The sequence below is a fragment of the Topomyia yanbarensis genome, chromosome 1 (assembly GCF_030247195.1).
Source record: "Topomyia yanbarensis strain Yona2022 chromosome 1, ASM3024719v1, whole genome shotgun sequence".
NCBI classification, from domain to species: Eukaryota; Metazoa; Arthropoda; class Insecta; order Diptera; family Culicidae; genus Topomyia; species Topomyia yanbarensis.
The window spans coordinates 72,227,222-72,254,075 of record NC_080670.1 but is presented as its reverse complement, the minus strand read 5'-3'; the positions used below and the strand labels follow the sequence as shown (position 1 = coordinate 72,254,075).

The following is a 26,854-nucleotide window of genomic DNA, read 5'->3' as shown; positions in this document are numbered from 1 at the left end:
TAGGGTCAGTTGTTTTCCTACACCTATCAGAAAATAATAGTAGGTGGATCAAAACAAATCGTTGAACACACTAAGGGCCAGTTTCTTCACTTGCGCTTAGCATTTAAGCCAGGTTTAAACGTACTGGTGAGCTGGTTTAAAAGTTATGCGAGGGTGAAGGGGCCTAATACAGTTACAGATTAGAAAGTACTCTATACCCCTGAAAATTCCTATCATACCGCAACTCTAGTGTAGATTTCTTATTTCACCTAAATTTTTTGCTGTCTTTGTTTCGAAACAAATGCAATTTATTCGAATAACATTGTAAACCTTTTAATAAATATTTATAACAGTATACATGTGCGGCATACGTATGAACAGTATGAATGTAGCCTAATAATTTGTTGACAACAACGTCATCACAACAACAAACGGAGGTTTCAGGAAACTATCACCGTGCCACCGGGGTGTTGGAATCCCTCTTCTAAAATGCTGAGAGTGTGGAGCGCGAGAGTGATTGTTTCCCTCTCTTGTTTTAATGGAAATTTGTCTGCTGCGTAGGATGAGGATATAAGTATTATTTTCGTGGTATAGATCAGTGCTTCGTGGAATATGGATATCATCATGTGGTGGGAATGCAAGAGGCTGGAGGACCCAGACTTGACTCTACTGTGGCAAACGACCTTGAGCACTTCCTGCACACAGGTTTCAATTGAGCCAGGATTCATTGGCCTTAACAAAATACTGATAGAAAATAAATTTCCAATGGGCAATACATTTTTAAAATGAGATAATTATCGACAGCAATATTTAAAATTATACATAGTCGAAAGTTTTATGCTACCCTGATTGTCTTTCGACACTAGGGTAATGAGCCTATTTTCGTCCTGTTTCTATTATCACCCTACTAATTTGTAGCCGCTGGTTAGAGCAGCTTTTCCCATCTTTGTTCAACGCATTGATTTAAAAGGTAAGGCAATGATTGGAACACTCGATTCGAGTTTTCGTTGCGCTTAAATACGAACATTTTACAGCTTTCATACCAATTCAATAAGATTCACAAATTTTGTTTTCGAACTCGAAACGAAAATTTTTTCTCCATTACGGAGAAATATAGTATAATGCCAATTGTGTTATTATATTAGTTCTTAAGAGCAAAGTAAAGCTACTGATGCCAATTTATACGCATTGCATCAATTGTAGGCCTAGAAATTAGTGATACACCCACCATAATAGGGTTTATTTTATGTAAGAGGTTTACCTCTCTACCCTATATTCGGAGCAGAAGACGAAGCTTCTTATTTTGATACTGATTTCACTAAATAATCTCCCTACAAGAGAAATGTTTTAAACAGATTGTTTAGCAAATATAATGAAATGATGAGTTCATGAAATATGTAGGATATACGTTGGCTTTCGCCTATTCAATCAATTCCATTACAAGAATCCAACATTTGTACAATATTTTCTTCAATTTTCATTGCAAAATATTAAAAATTGGGTGAGTGACATTGAATTTTCAGGAGCAAACTCGAAAAAATGCGGTGTACACACCAACTTAAAACCTCCTATACTAATCGTTTAGAAATTTCGCAGAGTTCTTTCTCACATCATTGCCCAGGTACCTACAGGAGTGCTTTACAACATCATTATTATTTTTAAAATAACATGTTAACCGATTTTTTAACGAATGTATTGCCTTCAAAGTGCTATAAAAATTCGAAAAAATAAAGGCTGCTCTCATTACTCCTTATCATCTTCACTTATAGCGAAAACATTTTCTGGGACCTTTGGCACCATAACATTAGTTACGTTGTCCAGTCTTAGCCGATTTCTTGAAAGTTCTAAAGAGAACAACTACACCTTTCAAAAGGTATGCTGTATTATTCTGTTATGAAAGAAATATTGTGCTAAATTGCGACAATAATAAGAAAATTGTCATGTTTGCATTTTTTTCATGACAAATATGCAAATGGTTTAACATTCTTCCAAAGGCACGTCTAATAAGAATTCGGAAGAGCATTTAATTCTGTTATAAATCAATTTGGGGGCATGCAACATTTTTCAAAACATTTTGTGTTGCACTATAACCTATGCTAGTTTACTTGAAAAGTTAAAAATCACTATAGCACCGTGAAATGAGTTATGATGAAGTTTTGGTAACAAATTTTAAATCGACCTGTACAGTGCATAACGAATAAAAAATTTGCTTTAATTGAAACATGTGTGTCACGTTTTAGCTTAGCTATGGGTGCCATACGTCAAAAAACGTAGCAATTTTTGATACCTAACTACTTCTTCCTAAACGAGTATTATATTTTAATAATAGATCGCTTGACAAATTATGGCCCCTTAAGGAGGGTACTGTACTATTTTATCACTTACGAGGCCTACAATCGATGAAATTTCTATAAATTGGCACCAACACGTTTGCTTCGTTCCTAAGAACCACTAGTAAAACAATAAATGGCCCGAGAATGGTGAAATACTTCTGTTTGAGTGCAACGAAAACTCTAATCGGGTGCCCAAAATATCGCACTACCATTCAAGTCAAAAGATAGTACAAATATATGGCAGATATTACTCTAACCGATGGTTTAAAATGGGTTAAGAGCTAATTGTAATAGGGTGAAAAGAGGCTCATAACCCTGTACATATTTGAAAGCTATGTATATATTTAAACAGTTGAATTGCTTCATGTAACGCTTAACTATACATTCATTTCAAAAACAAAAATATGCATCAGAAATCAACTTTGCACACGCATCAAACCCATATAAGAAAACCTCATAGCAAATAATCATCACCTCCTCACAAGGCGTGTGAGGACATCACAAACTCCTCTTGAATCATCATGAGGTGTAGCCCACTCTCCTCCACGGTGCAAATATCCCATGCGTAATAAAATATTTCTCTACATCATTTCGTTGAGCAAGAGAGGAACTCTCTCATTTTTCGGGTCCTCACACACAACGGTAGAGATGCTCCCGTTGCATCATTCTTTTCTACCTCATCCTGAGGGAGGAATATTAGCCCTCATTGTGTGTTGAAGTGTTTATAACAAGTCTGGCAATAATTGTCAGTTGCACAGTTCAAGGAAGCAATCAAATTATTCTAGGACAAGCAATCCTGAAAAGAATAGAGTAAACGTATAAATGTGGGACACTACTTTTTTCACTTAAACTACCATAACAAACGAACAAAACGCTCCAGAGTTTACAAATTTCGAGAAACATCGTTGATAAAGCGGTAAAGGGTTATACCACTGTAGAATTTAAAAAAATCTATTTTCTATTTATTAGTCTAAAATTTGCTCTAGAATGCTAAAAATAATATCCCAAAACATGAAATACGAAAACAATACGTAAATGTTCAAATTTTCAATTGTGCCGCAACGCTTCTTGTGTATATCCCGTGTGTACTGAAAACTTTAACCGCGTTTTTCTCGAAACCACTTTTTTTAGCTGGCCGGAAATGTAACTCGAAGAAATAATTTTTGATCGCTTTGAAATTTTCACAGCATATTCAAAATCGATTTCTTCAGCACCGTACGTAGGATTTTATTTTTTTATTACTTTTTTTTAATTAACAATTTTGTGTCGATTTTTAAGACATTCTCGGCGTTTTTTCACTCAAAAGTGCGCCACTTTGAGGAAAATCAAAATATCGAAAAAATCCTACGTACGACGTTTGCTTTTGATATAAGGAAACAGAAAAAACTGGTTTTTGGAACTACAACAGTGTTTTCTTCCTGATATAAGAGCTGCCAGTTTTCCGGCTTTTGTGTCCGCCTAACTCTGTATATAGTAACTCTACTAATACACTGAACCATTGAGTTCTTTGCGACCGGTCTCACGAACACTAATGATGTTTCCTGGTTGAAAACAAACCCATTTACTTTTGCCGTCTTTGTTTATTATTTTCCACCAGCTTGTAATGTAGTATTTGTGTCATGTGGCGTGTACGTACATGAGCCGTAGAAAAGTCTATTGTTAGCTTTACTGTTTTGTCTCCGCAAGTCTGTGTGTCTGTAGTTAATACGCAATCGTGCAGCCTTGCCAGAAAATAATGAATATATAAATTTCTCTCGACGTGTGCTAGTAACACTCTGTTAAAATTTTACGATTGTATATTTAGATATTTCAAAACTATTTTCAAAAATGTAATGCGCTATCGTACAGGCCTGCCAGAAATATTGAATATGCTGTGTTTTCCCCCATGCGACATTCGGTCAAAATTATACGACGGCATATTAACATTATTTAGCATATGTTGCACGTTTTTGATTAAACTGCCAGTAGTCGCTACCCTAAGGGATTAGTACACCCAAAACGCGAACCGTATGAAATACATGCGAATAAGCATGATTCTAATGAGAATTTTGCATTGTAAATGGTATAATGCATAGAAAGCGATATTGGTCCGGGACAAAAATGCATTAAATGGCGATTACACCACAGAAACTTACACAAACGCACAGTTGGGAATGTAGTAGTGTATGTAACGATATCGGAGAATTAGTATTAAAATGACTCCGCACTAATACACATGTAAAGGACATCTCCACTCGGATACATGTGCGCTCTGAAAATACTAACACACGCTCAAGGAGCTGTTTCCATTTCGCTTTCCTACTGATCACATGCTGCATATTGGAGAGAACAGTTTATAGCATCATCACATTGCACAGTGGTCCAGATCGCTAATTTAGGAGGAATTTTTACTTTCTGACAAACCTGTATAATTTAGCCGTATCATGTCTTAGGATGAATTTGTGTACTTTAGAAGATGCTTCTTTTTATTGGAATAGTTATTAGGGTGGTTCTAATTTATCTAAAATACGAAAATAAACTTTTTACTGATGAAAGATAGAGCTCCACAGTCTTCCACAAAGTTGTAAAGTAACTTATTTTGAATAAATTTGTTGAACATATTAAAGCTCTATCTCTTTTAGTTTTTGTTATACAAGAAATTTAAAAAAAAAGATTAGGGTGTTCCTGAAAAAAACGTTTTTTTAGTATAACTTTCGTATCTTTTACTTTTTGTTAACACAACCTTTGGACAGCTTATTGAAAACTTCAAGCCGAGTATTTTTCTCCAAGACACCGAAGGTCTAACTTTTTTCTTTAAAAAGTTATGGACACTTTTCGTTAAAAAATAGCCTATTTCAAGGCTCAATATCGCTGATGCGGGCACCTAAAATTGAATTCTGTTTCCACCACATGAAAGACCATACTTATTGGTATATTTGAGCAAAAATTGGCGAATACGATATTTTTTTAAAATTTGCAATTTAGATTTAAAGTTTGTAGTTTTGCAGGTTCAACGCATTAAAGCATTTACACACATATCGTTGTATTATGAAAAAAGCCACTTTCAAATATCATTCTCTCATCGCAGCAAGCTTTGCATAAGTGAAACGACTGTCAAAAAAGGTTTCTGATTTTATTCGTTTTAAATAAAACTAGTAAATATGGATATTAGTCGAAAAGAGTTGGCGAATTTGCTTATTGCTGGTAAAAAGACAGATGAACTGCTTAAGTTCATTACAAGTAGTAATCCAAATGTAAAATTGAGACTTGTTAATGTTCGAAAGAAATTTTATATTTTGTTAAAACAACCTTTGAACAGCTTTTAGAAAACTTCAATCCACGTTTTTTCATAACTCTGAAAGTCTAACTTTATACTTTCAAAAGTTATGGAAACTTTTCGCTCATAAATAGCCCTTTTTCAAATGTCATTATCTCTGATTGGGGCAAATAAAAGTAAGTTCGGATTGAACCTTAGAAAAGAACATACTTTTAAGTATATTTGAGCAAAAATTGGAAAATATTATTTTTTTTAAGCATGTAATTTTAAATTTACTAACCAAAGTTTTAAATTTTATCGCATAGCGACATAAAAGAAATTGGCTAAAGCCTTTGTATTTCCTTTTCTGTTTTGCTTACATATCAACAATACAGAATGTGTTCATTAAAAATAATTTGGCTATGACAACAATTTATGATTTATATAAGGAGAATTTATTCAATGCCAATTAATTCAAAAGTGCTGCATACAGCGGTGCTCGTTGAATTCGACGTTTACATTTAAGAGAAATTATAGGATCTGATGAAACAAGAAGTCTCTTGAAAACGTCATCAAGATTGACGAGTCGATCGAATTTGCGTGCGTGGAATTCTCGGAATCTGCGAATACTTTTATTCCTGGTTTCTTGAACTTCTTCACTGCACATACCTACTGGCAGCATGTTATGTTGAATAATGCTTCCTCCATGGACCAGGAGTTTATGCACGGTTGGTGAGAGAGCGTACCAACCATACAGGCGTACATAAAGCAATCGTGTATCTTCGGCGTAACTCCGGTAAGCATCCGCGTTAATTCCCAATTTGCTGTTGATGATTGTTAATAGCACATACATACGTTCTAGCAACAGCTCAAACCGAATTTGCGTGCGCTTACTCCGAATCCACAACCTTCTAAATTCCAACATGAAGATTTTTATTTTCTTCCGAGCACTAACAAGTCTCAATTTTACATTTGGATTACTACTTGTAATGAACTTAAGCAGTTCATCTGTCTTTTTACCAGAAATAAGCAAATTCGCCAACTCTCTTCGACTAATATCCATATTTACTAGTTTTATTTAAAACGAATAAAATCAGAAACCTTTTTTGACAGTCGTTTCACTTATGCAAAGCTTGCTGCGATGAGAGAATGATATTTGAAAGTGGCTTTTTTCATAATACAACGATATGTGTGTAAATGCTTTAATGCGTTGAACCTGCAAAACTACAAACTTTAAATCTAAATTGCAAATTTTAAAAAAATATCGTATTCGCCAACTTTTGCTCAAATATACTAATAAGTATGGTCTTTCATGTGGTGGAAACAGAATTCAATTTTAGGTGCCCGCATCAGCGATATTGAGCCTTGAAATAGGCTATTTTTTTAACGAAAAGTGTCCATAACTTTTTAAAGAAAAAAGTTAGACCTTCGGTGTCTTGGAGAAAAATACTCGGCTTGAAGTTTTCAATAAGCTGTTCAAAGGTTGTGTTAACAAAAAGTAAAAGATACGAAAGTTATACTAAAAAACGTTTTTTCAGGAACACCCTAATCTTTTTTTTTAATTTCTTGTATAACAAAAACTAAAAGAGATAGAGCTTTAATATATTCAACAAATTTATTCAAAATAAGTTACTTTACAACTTTGTGGAAGACTGTGGAGCTCTATCTTTCATCAGTAAAAAGTTTATTATCGTATTTTAGATAAATTAGAACCACCCTAATAACTATTCCAATAAAAAGAAGCATCTTCTAAAGTACACAAATTCATCCTAAGACATGATACGGCTAAATTATACAGGTTTGTCAGAAAGTAAAAATTCCTCCTAAATTAGCGATCTGGACCACTGTGCATTGGTGGAGTGTGGGTGATGCTTATGTGTTGATATAGGGGAATTAAAGCGCCATTTGGCTGTCAAAGAAAAATCAGGTAACTCACACCAACGAGAATCGCATTTCATTTACATCATACGCGTACACGTTAGTCGGAATGAGCAAGGCTATGTTTCATGCAGGGAGAGATAGGTGTATATGGAAGTCTCGAGCGTGAGAAGAGCGTGGAGGTTAAAATATCGGCGAAAAACACTTCCCGAAATATGCATAATTTACATATTTTACTTCGATCTACCTAATTTTAGCCATAAGAAACCGATAATACATAGTTGAAAAATGTTACACAGCATGAATTGCCACCCTTTATAGTCGGTTATCATTCATAAATATCTTATCGAAAAATATAAATATTAAGCGACTCTAGTGAAGGTGATGATACGTTTTCGTTATTGTGCGCTCGTTTCATATTGAAATCACGAATCGGCTGCAAAATATAGTTCAAGACTAATTGATTCACGATATTATTAAGAAAATATTAAGCTTTTCATCGAGAAAATGCTTTAAATCCCAGGCTAAAAAAAAGTGAATAAAATGCACGTTGTTTGTTTACATATTCCTGATTTTTCTCTAAACTGTTGTAGAGGGCATCTCAGTACACTGTCCCCATGTTGAGCTTTCGGCGTTCTCTCAACCCTAAATTTAACAGAGATATGCGAGTTCTAGCCACTAGATAGGTTCATATATGTTAATAATGATTAATGATTATTAAGGCGCACTATACGCAGGAGAAAGTTAACTATATGGGAACATTGGGCTAACAAGTTAATTCAACATTTCTAGAGAAAATTTTCAATAGGACGTAAGTAACATTGAGAGCCTCTCTTTGTTTACTTTCTCTTTCGTTTATTACGACGTAACTACAACACTTTGTACTAATTTTCCAGTACATATCGAAAGCCGACGGTTTTTACTACAATATTATGCAAAGAGTAGAGTGGTGTATGTTGAAATGGCCTAGTAATGAACAGAAGAGAAAGACCTCAAAGAGAATCTCTCATTGTTACTTACGCCCTATTGAAAATTTTCTCTAGATTTGTCTGATAGAAGCGTCCACCAATCATTTCTGGCATTCGTTATATCTACAGTACTTTCAGGTGATATTATATCAGTATTTCGCAGCAAAAATATATATATTTAAAGTATCATAAACTATAAAGGCAGTGATGACATGGTTTTGCATTTTTGAGCAGCAGTGGCAGCTCATTTCAGTTTGTATTATTTCCCGAACATGCGAATCCAGCGCACATCATCGCCCTGGTCAACGATCATCGCAAATCAATTTGAGCACAAATCATTTTCTTCCACTCTTCTCTGAAGCGTAGAATGAGAGAGCGATGATTTTACTGCCAAAATCATTCGCTATGGGAAAATAACAACGCGTATATCACACACTCTCGTGAACGTAAACTGTTGATGCGTTTAGTGTGGTTGGAATTGAGCTGTTCGCAGATAAAAAAGCGTAACTGTGTATGAAAACAGAAGTTCTTACAAACACCACAGAGGTATTCATGTATAGAATACACAACCTTTTTGGCAGCCTCAGCAAGCAAAACCAACTAATACTTTTACATGCGGGCAGATAATATGGTAGCGTGTATTCTCAATAATTTTATTTCATCATGAATCAAGCTGTGTTGGTATAATGCCGTAGCTGTGCTTGGCCTACAATGCGAAGAAGGCACGATTCTAATTCGGAATATGCACGAAAGGATGTAATGCCTTTCTTGCATTGGGAAATTGTTTTGGGTGTAGATTCACTAACTTGTCCCGACATGGTACATTCAGTGCCCTACCGCGGCTACTAGAAAGATAAGGTTCAACTGAAAACGCCTCAATAAGCGACCATCTTGGAAATTTTAAAAAAAAAACAATTTTTCCTCATACCGTTGGGAAAATCTTCATGATAATGAATCAATGTATTCGGGGCATTGATAGAGTATTACTGATTCATTTTCATGAAAATTTTTCCAACGCCATGAGGAAAAACTGCTTTTTGTTTTCCAGTTTGGTCGCTTTTTTAAGCTTTCAACCTTAAATACACTACCAACTTTCATGCAAGTTGACTTTCTTGTATATTCTAGCGCAAATAAAAATTTGCTTAAAAAAGCCACATTTTTGGAAAAAAAAACATTCCTAGAGCAAAATATTTGCTAGAATTCATTCGTCACTCCTAAATTACGGTTTACATTTCATATTTTTTGAGCGCCTATTATATTTGTTTGTACAGTTCTGCGTCTTTCAGAAAACATATAAAATTCGCTGATTTGGTATGTTTCTCTTAACCTATTATAATTGGGACATCTTGTAGTGAAGTGCTCGACAGTGAGCGGTACGTTGCAGGTTTGGCAATCAGTGGTTGCCCCTGTGGTATAATCCTTTGTGGGTCAACATCGTGTGCCCAGTTCTATGCCTTGAGAGAACTTTTCTGGAGTTGGGATCATTCCATTTCTTTAGATTTTCTTTTAGATATCGGAGGAATAGGACTCGCTCGGTTCTCCATTTATCTTCTACTTCTTTCCGTATAACCTTGGCAATGTTGCGCTTGATGTCCGGTTAGGGTTGCCACTCTCCGGGTTTGACCCGGAGACTCCGGTTTTCAGGAGCGATCTTCGGGCCTCTGGGTTTTACATAAATTTCTCCGGGTTGGGTGGGAAGAAGCGTAATTTCAAATTTTTGTGGAATTATTTTATTCTTTCAAATTATTTAAAAAGTCTAAGTTAACTATTACTCTGGTTCAGATTTATTTTGTCCAACTAACACTTCGTTTCAAGGTGGCGAGGATGAGTTCATTGAATATTGCTGAATTCTTTCATAAAGCAATGAAAATGAAAAATAAATCAAATTTCCTCCAAATTAAGAAAAGTAATATTTCGCTATATCGTCGCTGTTGTGCTATCTTATGACAAACGCCATTTTGGGGTAAACTGAGTTAAATATGCCACAATACTTGACTAAAAAATCTCTGCAAAGTGGCGTTTTTAGAATTTTGACATTTTGCTTGGTTACTGAGATATAGCGAGAAACGTGCTGATATTTTTTAAATTTTTTGCTTCAAATGACTGTGTCTGTGAATTGGTTCAAGTTATCTTGATGTATAAGATGGTTTTATGTGTAATACTATCTGAGGAATACAATGGCATAATTATTTTCAAAATAAAAATTCACAAATTGTGTGAAAAATGCAGTTTAAGTTTTAAACTGGAAATATAGCATATTTGGCAACACTGTAACCAAAAATAAATATTTTTTTCTAGATTCCCTGACTCATTTCCTTAAAAAGATATTTCACCGATTGTTCATAGTCCAAATGAAGCCAAAAATATGAATAAAAATTAATAATTGATGATTTTTTTCTATGGAAAATTTTCCATGCACGATTATGACACGCCATACAAATTTTGTCATCAATACACACCTATGACACGTGTGAGTGCGACTTTTGTTTACATTTTTAGTAAAAACTCGCAACATAGTCAACCCATCTTCGTAATATTTGAAAGATTAATACAGAATAGATGGAAGCATCAATTGTCTTCTTTGAATTGTTTATAAAGTTTATAAGTTTCAAGATATTCAATCTCAAACTTTAAAAATCGTTTTTCTCGAAATGTGCTAAATGGCGCTTGTCATAAGGTAGCACAACAGCGACGATATGCTACAATTGAAATGTTGCATCTCACTAAGTCGCTCAAAATGGTGTAAAAAAGTTATTTTGCTGCAATTTTACCAAATCACTTCACTGTTAGTGGTACTTATCACCAGCTGCACCAAGGTATGGCAGATTTGTTCTAATCCAACTGACTAGAGCAACAGCACACGAGCTCTTCTGGTGTTGTTGCTACTCCTGCAGCGACTCTTAACTGTTGGCTTGAAAGGTGAGTTTTGACCCTTTGTTGCGGCCTCTGGTGATGAATAACCGACACCACAAAGTGTTTCCCATGCGATACCGCTGCCCTGCCTCCTTTGCTCGCCTTTTTCTGTTAGTTGTGAGGAGAGCAATGCTCGTTCCACTTATCCTCCACAGCGAGAGTAGCTGGTGCTTTTATATTCTTAGCACTTAGTCGGGGAAGTGAAATACTACACCTGATTAAACCGACAAAATCGTTCTCAAACGTGAACAATTTACAGCTTTACTCTAACGTAGTAATAAAAATGCAATTAAACTGCTCTAAAATGCCGAGTAATCGCTTTGATCCCAATTTTTGTCCAGTTCCACCCAAAATCCAGCCCCCCTTCACCGGTCAGTGAAAATCTCCGGGTCAAAGCCTCTCCAGAGGTGGCAACCATATGTCCGGTTCTGGAGCTTAGTTAGTTAGCATTGTGCTTCTTCGGCCGAGTGCTTAGAGGCGGTCTGCTTCGTTGTTACCTTTGATCCCACATTGTCCAGGGATCCACGTTTATTTTTCGTACTGCTCGTCGCATTTCGACCCGTCTGTGTAGATCATCAAGTGATTTTTATATTTCCTGTTCAGAGTTTCGTTGAAAATCCAAGCGACTTTATGGCAGGATTTCCTGGTTTAATCATTTTTTAATAGACCAGTCGATTAATGGTGCTACGCGATTACATCCATGATCCCAGATTGTGTGGAGTTGGGTTACCGGTGGATGGGTGATTTATGGGAAGGCTTGGATATATTTTTCGGTGGCAGCCGTCGTGGGGTCGTAGTTACCTTCTGTTTTTTCTAGGAAACTCACCGCTTGATTCTGGTCGGGTTCGCAGCTGGATACATTGCATTCTGCTCTTCATTGGACACTTCTGAGTTGCCTTTGGTGAAATTGACGACAAGAAACACTCATTTTTGAAATCTCAAAGCCCCCCTTCATATAGTGACAAATGTCAAAGTAAGCTCATATGTTAAATTTCCCATCATTTTGACAATTTAGACCCCCTTCACTTCGCTTGAAGTTTTTGCTAATGGTACTATGGGAAAATATGAGGAAAAATATATTAAATGCTAAAACTTTTGAAGTAGCGTTCGGAAAATTTTAGTTCATGCCTTTTTTGAAAAAAACATTGTTAGCATTTGAATGGAGATATTTTCGTTTCTCGAAAAATACGTGAAGCTGGAGTTTTTTTTGCAATTTGTCCAAAAAATCTCCTATTGTTAATAACCATTCTTTGCTATGCACAAATCATATATTTTGCAGTTTTTCTAATGTGAAAAAATCTCAGCAATTGAATGATATCTTTGGGTCCCGTGTCAGCATACGAAAAGTTGGGGTTATGAGGTATTTTGTCTTTCATATCAAATTTTATTATTTCCTCGTGCATATATCTTGTTGAACGTGGAAAATAACCACATTTTTTCAAAAAAATCCCTATTACCTCAACTTCCCGTATTTTTAGTGAAATGTTACATCTACCATGTGATTTTTGAGCGTTTTCCACACTAGAAATAGTAAATTAAATAATAATTTATTGTTAAATGGAGTTGACATGTGCTGTTTAATGAAAAAATGTAGAATCGTGATGAAATGTCAAAAAATCTAAGAATTTCATATTTTTTTCTGCAGAAGTATCTGTAGGAAATATTCCTACACCATCTGTCGATGAGACTAAAACATCACATGCTGAAATTACTCTCAAATCAGCGACTCTACCGAGAAGAAAAATCGGCAAACAAGAATCACATCCCGACACACAAATCAAGGTATTTTTAATTACTCGTTATACATCGAAAGTCATTAATGCTGACAATGTGTACCAACAGAACCAGTCACAGCTGCCAACGTCACAGCTCTCAGCAATGCGATTTTCCACCGAAATGCAGCATCAGGTACCAGACCTCCGCAGTGCGCCTATTCGCGAGCATCCAATTGCGTTCACTGTTCAACAGCGTGCTAATAGTCTGGAACCGCAAGTCAAAGAGCAATCCGTCCCCATTCAGAAACCACCGACGTACCAACGTGCGACAACGAGTACGTTTGGCTCTACACGTGGTTCTCTTTCGCGTCAGTCCACCAACGATTCCAACGATTCGGATACGACAATATCACAGGGCCAAATTACTGGTAACATTACATCAAACAACAGTGCTGCTATCATGCCCATCAAAAAGAGTCCACGTGAATTCATAATTCCAATCGCCGTTGAGGGTGGTGGGTTTGTGACGCCAAGGGCCAACAGTCTTGAACCATCAGAATCGAGCACAACGACTACATCTCCCGGTTTCAATTCAAAATCACGTATCGGGCGTCCACGTAAGATAAGGTAAAATAATAAAACACCTACAGTTTACGAAAAACGTAAGACTGATAGATTTATCTTAAATTTTAGTTCATTGCTAAGTGACAAAGATACCGAGGAAGAATCACCATTCTTAAGAATGAATCGTCATACATCATTAGGAAGGGAAAGCGATTCTGAGGAGCCACGTTTTCACACGATGCACCGGTTGAGGTACGTCAGACATAAAAAGAGTTACATTACATAATTACTTGAAAATATAATAATTTTTAGGAGTTCACGTCCCTCGCAACGCAGCACGGTGGAGATAAATGATTCGGCCAGCTCAGGTGAAGAAGATGACGACGACGGTTTTGAAATTTTGACTGCGGAAAATCTTTTCTCAACCTTACTGTCGAGGGTAAGCATATATTTGGTATATAAGGCAAAACAAGTCAAGATAATCATTACTTACGTCCAGGTACGGGCTTTAACTAATCGACTCAACGTCAATGAATCAAACGCAACTGGTTTTCCATCATCGCGGTTATTGAGTAATATCAGACAGTCGCAAGCTCCGTTCTGGCACCATCATGACCCTTTTTCAAGGTGAGTCTTATATCTTGTATAATGTTTCGATTAAATGTTTTGGCGGCGTAGCTTATCCTCTATTGGGTCAGTGGTATTTTAAAAAGAAAAAAAAAACGACCTAATCCACCTAGAATTGAGATGAGACATTTCCTGCACATATCACTGTTGGATCATTCATTCGAGTCCTGCAAGAATGAAAACTCGAATTAGCCAAATAAATTATAGAAAATCAATAAAACAAATGAAATTATATAACTAATAAACCAAAAAACTGAAAAAACTATTACATTCATAGAATGACTAGAATAATGAATACAAATCAAATTAATCAAATAAATGAATCAGGTTAACTACATTAAATGAAAAATTAAACAATATTAAGTTACAGAATTAATAGCAAAAATTGATTTGAGTCAAAATTAAAATCAGGCAAAATGAGTAATAGGACAGAATGAACAGAATTAATAATATTATTAAAATGAATGAAACAAAATAAATAAAAAATAAAAAGGATAAAATGAATATAAAAAAATAAAATGAATTTAAACCGAATGCATGAATGAATGTATGAACTGGAAGAATGGATTAAATGCAAAAAATGAAAAAAGTGAATAAATAAGTTAAATATATGAAATGAATAAAATGCATGAAATGAATGTCTTAATGTGTGTCGATGCTATGTTTGTTGTTTCGTAAAATGTGCTGATACGTGGGTCGGCTTTTGTCGTTCAAGTGCGGAAGGCTAATTTATTATGGTCAATGGTTTGGTTCTGTGGCTCGTATGTAGATCAGTTTTCCGGTTTGGATGTAGGTCTGTTTTCGAGGTGCTAAAGAAGCAGGTCTGTTTTAGAAATGTGTTTTTTGATTATTACTAGCTGTGAAAAACATAGTTATTTGGTACTGTACCACGGTGTTCCTAAAACCGTTATTAACAAAAAATGACCATAAATTTGTCATACGGCATTCGAAAGATACAGTATCCAAGCATCTTCTCAGTGAATTTCAAAATGATCCATTGAGAGATTCGAGAGGAATTGCAATTTGAAGTTTTATGACACGTTTCATAAGGCTACCAGCAAACACCCACGGGTTTGGTCCTATCTCTATAAACAAAAAAATATTTGTCCACTTATTTATGGCATGGCATTCGAAAGATGTAGTAATCAAGTACATCCCCTGCAAGTTTGAAAATATTTCATTGACGGAATCGAAATTTATAACGGTTTGGATGTGGTATGCGGTCATAGATGGGTTTTCTACCAGGCTTCAAGCGTGAATCCATGTTTGTTCATTGACTATTTAGATCGTCTATACATGTCGCGGTTTTTAAAGGAAAACCTTACCATTTAATTAAAAAAATATAATGTACAAAAGGTGTTATTTATATGGTTCACTGAAAAAATATGAAAATAGGGTTGTCCACCAAACGTTAAATATAATGTGTAAATTAAAAAAAATGGGTAAAAGTTGGAATGTTTACTTCAAAAGGTCATATCTCAATGGTTTGTTGATCATCCAACTTTTATCATTTTTTTGTATTTACACATTATATTTTAGTTCGGTAGACAACCTTATTTTCATATTTTTTTCAGTGCACCATATAAATATTTTTCAAACAGATAAACCAATGGTCTGTGGTCTGTTCATAATGTAAATTTTCAGCCATATAAGTCAGGTTTAAAGTAGTTAATAGCCCAATGAATGGTTGTTAACTCTTTCAAAATAAGGCCATTGCAACTTTTTTTAAAAATTATGTCCCCCCCTTCAAAATCGCTGAAAAAAATCAGGGGGCAAATAGTTTTTTTAAAATAACCAAAATTCAAAAAATGTCACGTTTTATAGAGCAACAATAGCTTCCATAGAGTTTTGCTTTTCGTAACTGAAAACTATTATGGTAGTTTTAGAAATTACCATCCCATGATAATTTTTATTTTCACCATTCTCGGGTAAATGTGAATTTTAAATGAGATCATCGATCCAGTCCAACACCAAATGAAACGTTTGCTGGTCGCGGAAGGAAGGACCCATCTGTGTATTATCAAACGAAAATCTCATGGAAAGGCTAAAGCGCGATTCAGACGATACATCAGCTTCCGTCAACGTCAACGGAACGTCACCGTTCCGTCAGGATAAGTTAAATACTTTTCTCTTGCGTCCGTTCACACATGCCGTACGTCAAAACGTTCCGTGCCGTTGATGTTGTGTGTGAATGCCTCCATTTAACTGCATGTAACTTATCCTGACGGAACGGTGACGTTCCGTTGACGTTGACGGAAGCTGATGTATCGTCTGAATCGTCCTTAATACAGACCGACTTCTGAATCGATTCCATTTTAAACGCAACAGTCGATAGAGACATAATCGATCGTTGCATTCGGAAATAATTTCGATAAGGAAACAATCTGAATTCAAATCAGACTCCTGGCGATTTATATGTGGTTCAATATTCAATATACATGAGCTTTACCGAAAAGTTTTTTACTTTGTCTGGCCATCAGCGATCAAGAATGCTCTAGCAAAGCTAAATATAGATCTTACAAATAATGGTATCATTACCGCAGGGGGAACCGGCAATCCATTATCGATGTCAATTTTTGTAGCCTTGGAGTAACCGGAAAGATGGACTAAAAGTGTGCGAGGATATATCCACAGCGACCACAAAGCGATCTGGTACAGCATTGATAACAGGACTATGAACTACACATGAATATGAATATGTAGGAGATATATAAACGAGTGAAGATGGAAAACAGCGATTTTTCACAGGAACGTGTCCGTCGAAGAACTTGAATTTGAGGGTATCCTCTTCAACCTAAAAGCGAACGAGTTCACGGCACTACTAACAAGGGCATGTAATGCGACCATACCAAGGGATGGGAAACCGAGAAACGGTCGCCGGGTGCAATACGACGATTATCGATCTACGTATAAGTTGCCTCCGAGCTTGGAGAAGAAGTCGGAGATCACTTCGGTTTCTCGTCTCGCTCAGTTCAGAAGCTAGAAATCGCTCCGCTGCAATAGCAGGGCAAATAATCAAATTTACACGTGCGACGCTTGGTGTATTTGCAAAGGCAAAAATTGATTCCTTCTGCCTAGTGTGTGAAACGTGAACAAACAATGAGTGACAATGCAAGCAAAAGTATATCACGATGCGGGCAAACTGTGTTGCTGTTAACTACACGAAATATCCGGCAATACCATCAATTCATGAAGGGGAGCAAATGTTGAAGGTGAACTTGAAGTTCAACGTAGCTTGCGGTACTTTATGCGGTGCAATTCCACCATTTACGTCATGCGGTACTTAATATGTTAAAAAACATTAGTCAAGCAGAATCATTCGCTTCCCAGAACAACATGAAACACGTCATCGAATGTAATGACATTTTATACAGTATCCCAACGTATATAGATGTTGACAGTATTGAAATAAAGATACATGACCTGGCACCACGTACTAGTTCCTTCGCTATCAAACAAATCCTGTCAAAATACGGAGAGGTGAATAGTGTTAAAGAAGATACTTGGAGGAACTTCTTCCCAAGACTCCGCAACGGCGTTCGTGTGGTGAGAATGCGTCCGACAAAACCTATTCCCTCTTACTTGACTTTCACCTGCAAATCACCTCATGGTGTTGAATAATTTAAACGAACACTAGTCACAAACCTATCAATATTGTGATCATCCGCTACACCACGGGAAACCTTGCGCAGAGACTGCTAAAGAAATTCCACCTGATACGACCAAAGCCGGTATACAATCATCGTATGTTAAACCACAACCAGTTGGTAAACTGCAGACCGGGCATTCACAAGCACCAGCTCAACAACGATCGGCCCCAGTAACACTAAACCAACTGCCATTACCAACATCGCAGTAACAACGATTACAGCAAATGTTTCCAAACCAACAACCAACACCACCAATAAGGAATCTAATACCGATGAAGAAGGATTTACAATAGCGACCCGTAAGCACAAACAACAAATAAGAACATCCGACGATGAGCAAGATGAATGCAGTACCGATGATGACATGGACGTAAACGAAAACGCGAGAGAAGACGGACCAAATGACCCCCAAGGTGCGCTCCACGGCTCAGTTGTGCTAACGCATTGAGCCGTGTCAAATATATTTAAAATTAAAACAGAAGTCAGAAAGCTCAAGGGAAGCGAGCTGCAAGAACCGCTCTCAACAAAGCAGTCAAGCTGTACAAGAAAGCCTTGCCACAAAGCCAACGCGAATTTCCTTAGGAGAGACCTACAAAGTTGGCATAACAAAGATAAAAGGCTTAGCTGCACCACCTGAAAGGTGCCCGGAAAAGATGGAGGTCACCATCGAAAGGTTTTCCCCACAACATGAATCTATTTTCGCCGTACAGTGAGGAGGATGATCACAAAGATGAAGATCGATTTACCAACAAACAGCTTATCGAGATGGCGAAAGCCATAAAAGTGAAGTGATTCATGAGAGCCCGGATATGTTCAAAACGATCCGATAATTGGAAGTGACAAAAGCTGATGTTGCTTCCGATGCCGGGACAACATGGAGATCTTTCAGCGTAGTGAATATATCCCTTGATAATGTTAGAGAGAAGGAGTAATCCTGAACAAGCTAACGAAGTACGCGGACCGTGAGAACGGCATCTCATGTAATTCGGCTTCCTTATAGGCAGGTCTACAGTGAAATCCATCCAAACGGTTGTGGGAGCTTTGGAGACAGCAGAGATAAGGATATCGTTTTTGCGTGGTGGTTCCCTTAGACGTGAAGAATGCTTCAATAGTACTAGCTGGGAAGCAATCGCCCATTCGCTGTACAGCATGAGTAACTCTGCAGGATATTATAGAGCTACTTTCAGTACCGAACACTGATCTACGAGACAGACAAGGGAGAATCACAACTACAACTGACGTTCCTCGACTCGACGCTGTGGAACGCAGTGTACGATGGAGTATTGAAGCTGAACCATCCCAGAGATATAACGATTTTCGGCTTCACGGATGATGCGGTGTTCCAAGTAATCGGACAATCGCTAGAAGAGGAGACACTCGACACGGAGACGATTGCCCATCATAAAACAGAGTTGGTGATGACTAGCAGCCGAAATACAGCGCGGTCGGAAAATATATCATCGATTTGAACTTTTAAAGTTACGATGATTATGTGAAGGGGAAGGCTGTGAGAGCAACCACAGCTTTGCTTGAGGCGCCAGTGTACTGGGCACCACGAACCAGCTGGAATCGCCGGACCGAAGCATGTGAGCAGACTAGTTTCACCGTCAGGGACAAGATCGAGTAGGTCGAGTGAAGCACCAGCGATGGGTCGTCGTGTTTTCAACGAACCGGAAGCAGCGAACCAGAAGCTACGCTCCATCCGGTATCGCCGAACCGTCCTCGTCAAGTACTGGTTGGCCCTTTGAGTAGGATTTATGGACTATGCGAGAAGATTGCGACAAAACTGGGAGCTAAATGACTCACGCAACAGGCATCGGTATCGGGAGAACTTCCGACGAGGAATTGAGATGGCTCGCGAAAACAGGAACTAAATGGTTCACAGAAACGGGAGCCAAATGGCTAACGGAAGTTCACCACTGCGATTAGCCGGATATGTGTTCGGAGCTAAACCGCTCTAATGAATCATTTTATCTTAAGACTGAATCAGCCTCCCCACGATATAACACTTCGATGCATTCTCGTGGAACAAAAGGAAGGAAGAGAAGTAAGGACTATTAGTAGCGGTTACGCATAAAAGTGAATCCCACCTAGAGCCAATGCACTTTTGAAGCTATTTAACCATACTATAAAACATACAGACATTTTCAGATATCGACGAACTGAATCTAGTGGTATATGACACTCGACACTCCGGGTGTAGCTTAAAAAGTCGAATTTCAGAGTGATTGCACAGTCTTCCTTATATGAAAAAGGCAAAAAATGAACTGATGATTGCTATACATTTTATAAATCCGTACGACTATCAAATGAATTTATCTGATGTGGCTACCTACTGCGCAACAAGATGGAGAAAAATGCAAAGATTTCGAAGATGTACACGGAACCGAGACGAATTACTATCATGTACCACACAAACAAATCTACAAGTCTTCAAGCACAAGCGATAAACCCAAGCTGATGTTTCCACTAGAGTTCGAAAAAGTATAGTATGCACAGGATGTACGTTCGCCAGGCTACTGTATACGAAATACGCGATAGAAAAAAATATCAGAGAAAACCATATCTGAGATGAATAATTCCATTGACGCACACTTTACCTTTGGATTCATTCCAGAATGTTTTCCAAAAGTCCATAAGTGAAATGTTGCAATCCTGTTTCTGTACATTGTTATCAAGCAGGTTCACCTTTGACCGATTTTCATGCCTTGTGTGTACAGTCGGTCCATGTGCCGCCACAACGGAACGAAAACTATTCAAGCAACCAAAAGTTAATACCTTAAAGTACTCTTAAATGTTTACATTAAGTTCTTAGAGAACTTTCAAGCTTTTATTGGGAATTTAAAAATTGCACTGTTGGGAAAATTATTTAAAACGAAAACTTTAGCATCCCTTTCCTATGTGAACTTTTGATTGATTTAGTAATGTTTGCTTGAATTTTTCTAGTAAAACAAATAGCTCAACCCCGCTATACGAAATCACCCTGCGGAAACGTCCACGAGAACAATCGAAAGAAAATGCAAAAAGAAAAAAAAATTGTGTTTATTAAAATAAATATTTATTTTTTGTTTGCCCCCCCCCCCCTTCAGAAAAAAAATTGTACTTGGGCATAATTTTTAAAAAAGATTTGTAATGGCCTAACAGATTTATTTTTTTCTCCTGGTTCAAAAGTTTTGCTGGGATAGGCTACTGGTAAATTTCCATGTTCTGTTTGTTGAGCTAAAACTCCTCCGCATCTTATGTCTGAAGCGTCTGTCGTGAGTATAAATTCTTTTGAAAAATCTGGGTATTGTAGTATTGTAGGTGATAGTAAACAATTTTTTAAGGTGATAAATGCTTTTTGGCAATTTTCTGTCCATATAAATTTTGAGTTTTTCTTAAGATGTTGGTTCAAGGGGTATGCTATTATGGAAAAATTTGGTACAAATTTTCTGTAGTAGTTGCAAAAAGCTACGAATCGTTTAACTTCATCAGAATTAGTTGGTATTGGGTAATTCAGGATAGTGCTAAATTTTGAGTCGTCGGGTAACATACCTTGGTCTGTTATCTTATGTCCAAGATACGTCACTTCGGTGTTGAAAAATTTGCATTTTTGAGCGTTGAGTTTTAAATTATAGTATCTCAAGCGTTCAAACACTTGTAAATTTGAAAGGTGATGGTTTATTGAGCATCCAATAACTACAATATCATCAATGTAAATGAAAGCTAATTCAGGTGTTAAGCCTGCCATGGCAATTGTCATCATACGTTGAAAGCTGTTTGGGCTTATATTCAGTCCAAATGGTAATCTAGTGAACTGATAATGTCCACTTCTTGTTGAAAATGCTGTAAATTTTCTGGATCTTCGTCGAGGGATATTTGGTGGAATCCTGACATAATATCTAGAGTTGTAAAATATTTGGTTCTATCAAGTTTGTCTAGAATATCGTCAATTCTTGGTAATGGGAATTTGTTTGCTAAAATTTTCTTGTTCAGTTGTCTAAAATCGACAACTAAACGCCATTTTTTATCATTATTGTTCGATTTTTTGGGTACAAGCAGAATTGGTGAATTATAAAAAGATATCGAGGGTTCTATTATTTTATCTTGAATCATTTTATTCACTTGCTTATCAATTTCGTCGTATTGCGAGTGGATTGTTTTATAGTTAGGTATGTAGACAGGAATATTATTGTTAAGTGTAATGTTCTAAGAATAAAAATTATTTTGGGTTACCTCTTCTTCGGGTAGGCAAAAGATATCTTGATATCTATTAATTAATTCTATAAACTTGTCTCTAGCATATGGCGGAACTTGTTCCAGATTAATGTTCTTGAGTATAGCATTGCATCTATTATCAATTTTATTTTTATTAATATTACTGTTACGTGTGATGTGATGTGGGTTTTACTACCACCTATTGTAGCAGGACCACCGCCCATAGCATTGAGCAGTCCTAACACAACAATTTGATCAAGCATTACTCACTGACCCTAATCAGTATGTTACTGTATGAAGGGCCAAAAGGGAGTTGGGTGATCGGTAAGCAACTATTCGCTTACATGTTCCACGGGAGTGTTTGAGAATCTCCTTCTAATAACAAGATCATATAAGTCAATCGTAATGCAAGCCATTGTAGTGGAAGGTAGCTCCAATAGGTGGTGAGAAGAGCCCGCCCAATCTCCACGAAATGTTAGCAACAGGAAGCTGGCTACTCCACTCTTCCTGTCCAAAACGCTTCAATCAGGTGCCCTGATGGTCCCTCCCAATTCTCATACATTTTATATATTTAGTTGTATGTGGTTATATAACGTAAAAATATGATTGCATATGTGAGTACGTATCCCGATCAGAATTAAATAACAAGATTATAACAGAATGCAATTTTCGTAACATATTGTGTTGTAAATAAGGTCTCGTTAGTAGTTAAAATAACAGAAATTCATAACAAGGAACAAAGCAAGATTTAGTTTTGAAATCTTTTTGTTATGTGTATCTGATCGGATTACGTATGGATGATAAAATATAATATAATATAATATAATATAATATAATATAATATAATATAATATAATATAATATAATATAATATAATATAATATAATATAATATAATATAATATAATATAATATAATATAATATAATATAATATAATATAATATAATATAATATAATATAATATAATATAATATAATATAATATAATATAATATAATATAATATAATATAATATAATATAATATAATATAATATAATATAATATAATATAATATAATATAATATAATATAATATAATATAATATAATATAATATAATATAATATTAATATAATATAATATAATATAATATAACATAATATATTATAATACAATACAACACAATTTAATATATCATGTGATGTGACTTGAAGCCACCATCACCTGAAGGTCCTCACAGTGAGTACGGGCAGACCTACCGTAGCCCCGAAACGATCCATCAAGTCACATTCGTATTATTGCTGTTACTGAAAGCATATCAAAAAGGGTTTGGTGGATCCGTAAGCAGAAACACTTATGCGCACTCCACGGAGAAGGAGAACCCCTTCCATTACCAACATCAAATCAAGAGCTAAAAAAAATTCGCTATAAGTACTTGAACCCACCTGATGGTTTACCCTGAGAAGGGTGCGCCTCACATCAAACCTTCTGGATCTCCTGTTGTGCCCTACTCCTCCCATTATTCATTTGTTATATAGTGTATATATAGCACTAAATGTTATAAAGAGAATGTAATTGATGCAAATAATGATTCACAACGAAGAACAATAGACAAGAAATAATGCCCCTATAATGAATTTACTTATTTTGATAGGTAGAAGAAAATATAGTTAATATATGAATATTATTCATGTAATGAACATAATGATAGAAGATGAGCAATATTGTAATAATCCAGATAATACACGTTGCTAAAATAAAATATTACTAAAAAATTAAGTAATATGAAGTGAAATATAAAATAACACCAAAGTACTGAAAATGTAATCAATAACGTAATGTAATATATCCATTGCATGAATAATGATATATAGCCTGTGTTAAGGCTCAAGTTACCTCCCCGTGCATGCGCCAGGATCGAACGCCCGGCAGGATGCGCAGAAAAAACCGTGCTCAGCCCCGCCGCCGGACTATCCACCCAAACGTCCCCAACACTCCAAAAGAAGAACATCAGTCGATTCACCAGACCACCACGACCCAAACCATACAAATAGCTTATGAAAAAACCATCCACTCAGCTAAATGGTGCCCTCGAAAAAGCTTCTGTGATTCTTTGCAACAATATCACTCCGTGCTTGGGTCCGCAACAGAACTGCGCAGTGAAAAAACCACAGCCACCCTCCAAATGCAGCACCCAGCCAAGCCGACGGCCCTTCCAGCAGCCACCCCGCACGATCTGAATCGTGATGATCCAGTAAACCGACCGACATCCCCTCTCCAGAGCCCCGAAAAGGCTCAAATGAACAATCCGGTGGCAGAGCCGAACACCCCCCCCCCGCACATCACTAAGCGCTCAACCCCAACACACGCCCAAAAAAGGCAACCCGAGCCCCAAGGCAAAGCGGACCAATTCGCCATTTTGAGATGCACGCTCTACAAACGCTATCACATCCAACATTGTTCTAGTAACACCCATATCTATTTATTTTTGGGAACACAAATAGCAAACGAAAGCAAATAAATAATCCTTAACTTGCTATGTTAATGGTAAATTATTCAACTATGAATTTTAACATGAAAAATACTAGAAATTAATTATAGTGCTCAGTTCGGTTTGGCTTAACGCAGGCCATATAACGAATAGAATAAAAATAAAAATCTAAAGCATTTGTGGAAATAGTGAATGTGGTGGAATTATACGTTCAGAAATTAAATAAAAAAAACACTCATTTGAACCACCATGCATTTGAAAAGGATTTGAATCTGCTTCATCGATCACCTTTACTGTATCGAATCAATTGGCTAAGTACACTACGTTCGCCAAAAAAAAAACTAATGGCATATTCATTCATATAGGTCTGTAGATAATAAAAGAGAGTAGCGCACATTAATTCCAAGCCTAAACCGAATCGATATATTCTCAAATTGTACCACTGATGTCACCATCACTAAGCGGCCATTGCATGTTCAATACTTAATATTATCTGGTACAGTAAGATTCCGTTTTTGGCACGTTCCGTTTTTGGCATGCTCCATTTTTGGCAAAAAAAAGTTCCGTTTTTGGCAACATTATTTTTGTTCATAGTAAATCTTTTGAAAAATGCTCAATAATCATTTTGTAGTAATAATGGATATCGCTTTTGACTATATTTCAAAACATAGGAGTCATATTTACTATATTTTATGGGGGGCGGGAATAGCGAATAAAGTTAAATTTGTTGATTTTTTCTATTTTTTCATTCCATTTCACATATTCTTTTATAATTAATGTGCTTATAACATTTATGATTTCACAAATTGAAAATAAAAGCTTTTAAGGTAAGGTTCCTTTTTTGTTGCCAAAAACGGAATCCTATTTTAGGGCCTCTCACACGAGGCGCCAGCAATGCCACTACCGAGCAGCAATGCCACCCCCAACGATCGCGCAAGGCGAGCAACGACGGAACTCCCACACGATTCCAGCAATGGCACTACTCAACAATGACACCCCTATTGCGCGCGTAAGGGGCCCTATTCTATGGAAGAAAATAAAATTTATAATGTAGATTAAAATGGGATTAACGAATTGATAAGGGGCTCTTACACGCGCAACAAAAGTGCCACCACCAAGCAATGACACCACTGAAACCGCATGAAAACCCCACCATCACCCGCCCCACACGACCACCAAAAGCGACACCACCGCTCAGCAATGACACTACCAACGCTCCGTACGGGCCTCTATAGGATTTTCATCTATTAACCAATCCGACAATATAATGAACATGTAAGGCCAGCCATACGCAAATGCATCAAAAACACTTCCACCCCAAACCCCGGAAATCCAAACGGGTACTTCTCCCACCCACTACTTCACTCTATACCACCACAGCACCAAAATTCAATACTCTGACTCATATACTGTACAACAACGATGATCATGCCTTGTACACCATCCAAGAAGCCAGCGAACAAAATTTAATGTATAAGGAAACTAGTTTCCGCATGTCTGCCGCTCTCAAAACCGTGCGAGTATGCTATGCTCCGGCCCATACCAACGACCGAAGCGAAGAGTGAAAAAAAGAAAAGCTCTGCCATTCTAATTTGTCTACATACATCTTGAGTGTTTTTTTCAAAACGTCATATCTGCAATGAGTTACTCTCTGTTTATACTTTCTCTTTCGATTTTTATGGCGTCACTATAACACTTTTCACTTATTTTACAGTACAGATCGAAAGACGGTGGTTTTGGCTAGCATATTATGCAAAGAGCCGAGGGATAAATGTTAAAGTGACCGAATTATTAACAGAAGAGAAAGTAAACAAAGAGAGTAACTCATTGCAGATATGACGTTTTGAAAAAACGCTCAAGACATAGCCTAATTACAACTGTGTCAAGAAGCGGTGCTGGTGAGAGACGCTCTCCAATCACTCACTCCTCCGTTAACATCTGCGATATGCTTCCAACCAAAAAGGTATGCTGCATGAATATTTGTAACTTCGTGACACCGCATAAAGCAAAGGAGAGAGCAACCACAGAGAGGCTCCCACTCACACGGACATGAAAATCTTGTTAGAAATATAAAAGTGAAGCGAGGTCGTACGTTTAGCCGAAACAGACGAGCTTCAAATGAAGAATATTTCTGCATACTTTCAAAATTTAACGTCAAATGTCGCATGGAAACTTTCTGTATGCTGTCAAAATTTATATAAAAAGATTAATACTCCCTTTGGTAGCCTCAATCATCTATGAGGTTAACTATTCCATTATCGTACTGACAACAAAAGCAGTAGCATGCACCAGTGCGGTGGTATTATCTCTCCGAGTAGTTTCATTTT

At 36.7% G+C, this 26,854-nt stretch overlaps 1 protein-coding gene across 6 annotated transcripts in view; it reads left to right on the top strand.

Annotated features, from left to right (window-relative positions):
• LOC131677909 (uncharacterized) overlaps positions 1-26,854 on the top strand; it is a 401,698-nt gene that overhangs the window by 151,874 nt on the left and 222,970 nt on the right. For all 6 annotated transcript variants that reach the window (XM_058958001.1, XM_058958002.1, XM_058958003.1 and 3 more), the window contains 5 exons: positions 12,952-13,088; positions 13,149-13,648; positions 13,715-13,837; positions 13,898-14,024; positions 14,085-14,212. In XM_058958001.1, the coding sequence (XP_058813984.1) occupies positions 12,952-13,088; positions 13,149-13,648; positions 13,715-13,837; positions 13,898-14,024; positions 14,085-14,212 (1,015 nt within the window). The remainder of the gene's footprint in view (positions 1-12,951; positions 13,089-13,148; positions 13,649-13,714; positions 13,838-13,897; positions 14,025-14,084; positions 14,213-26,854) is intronic.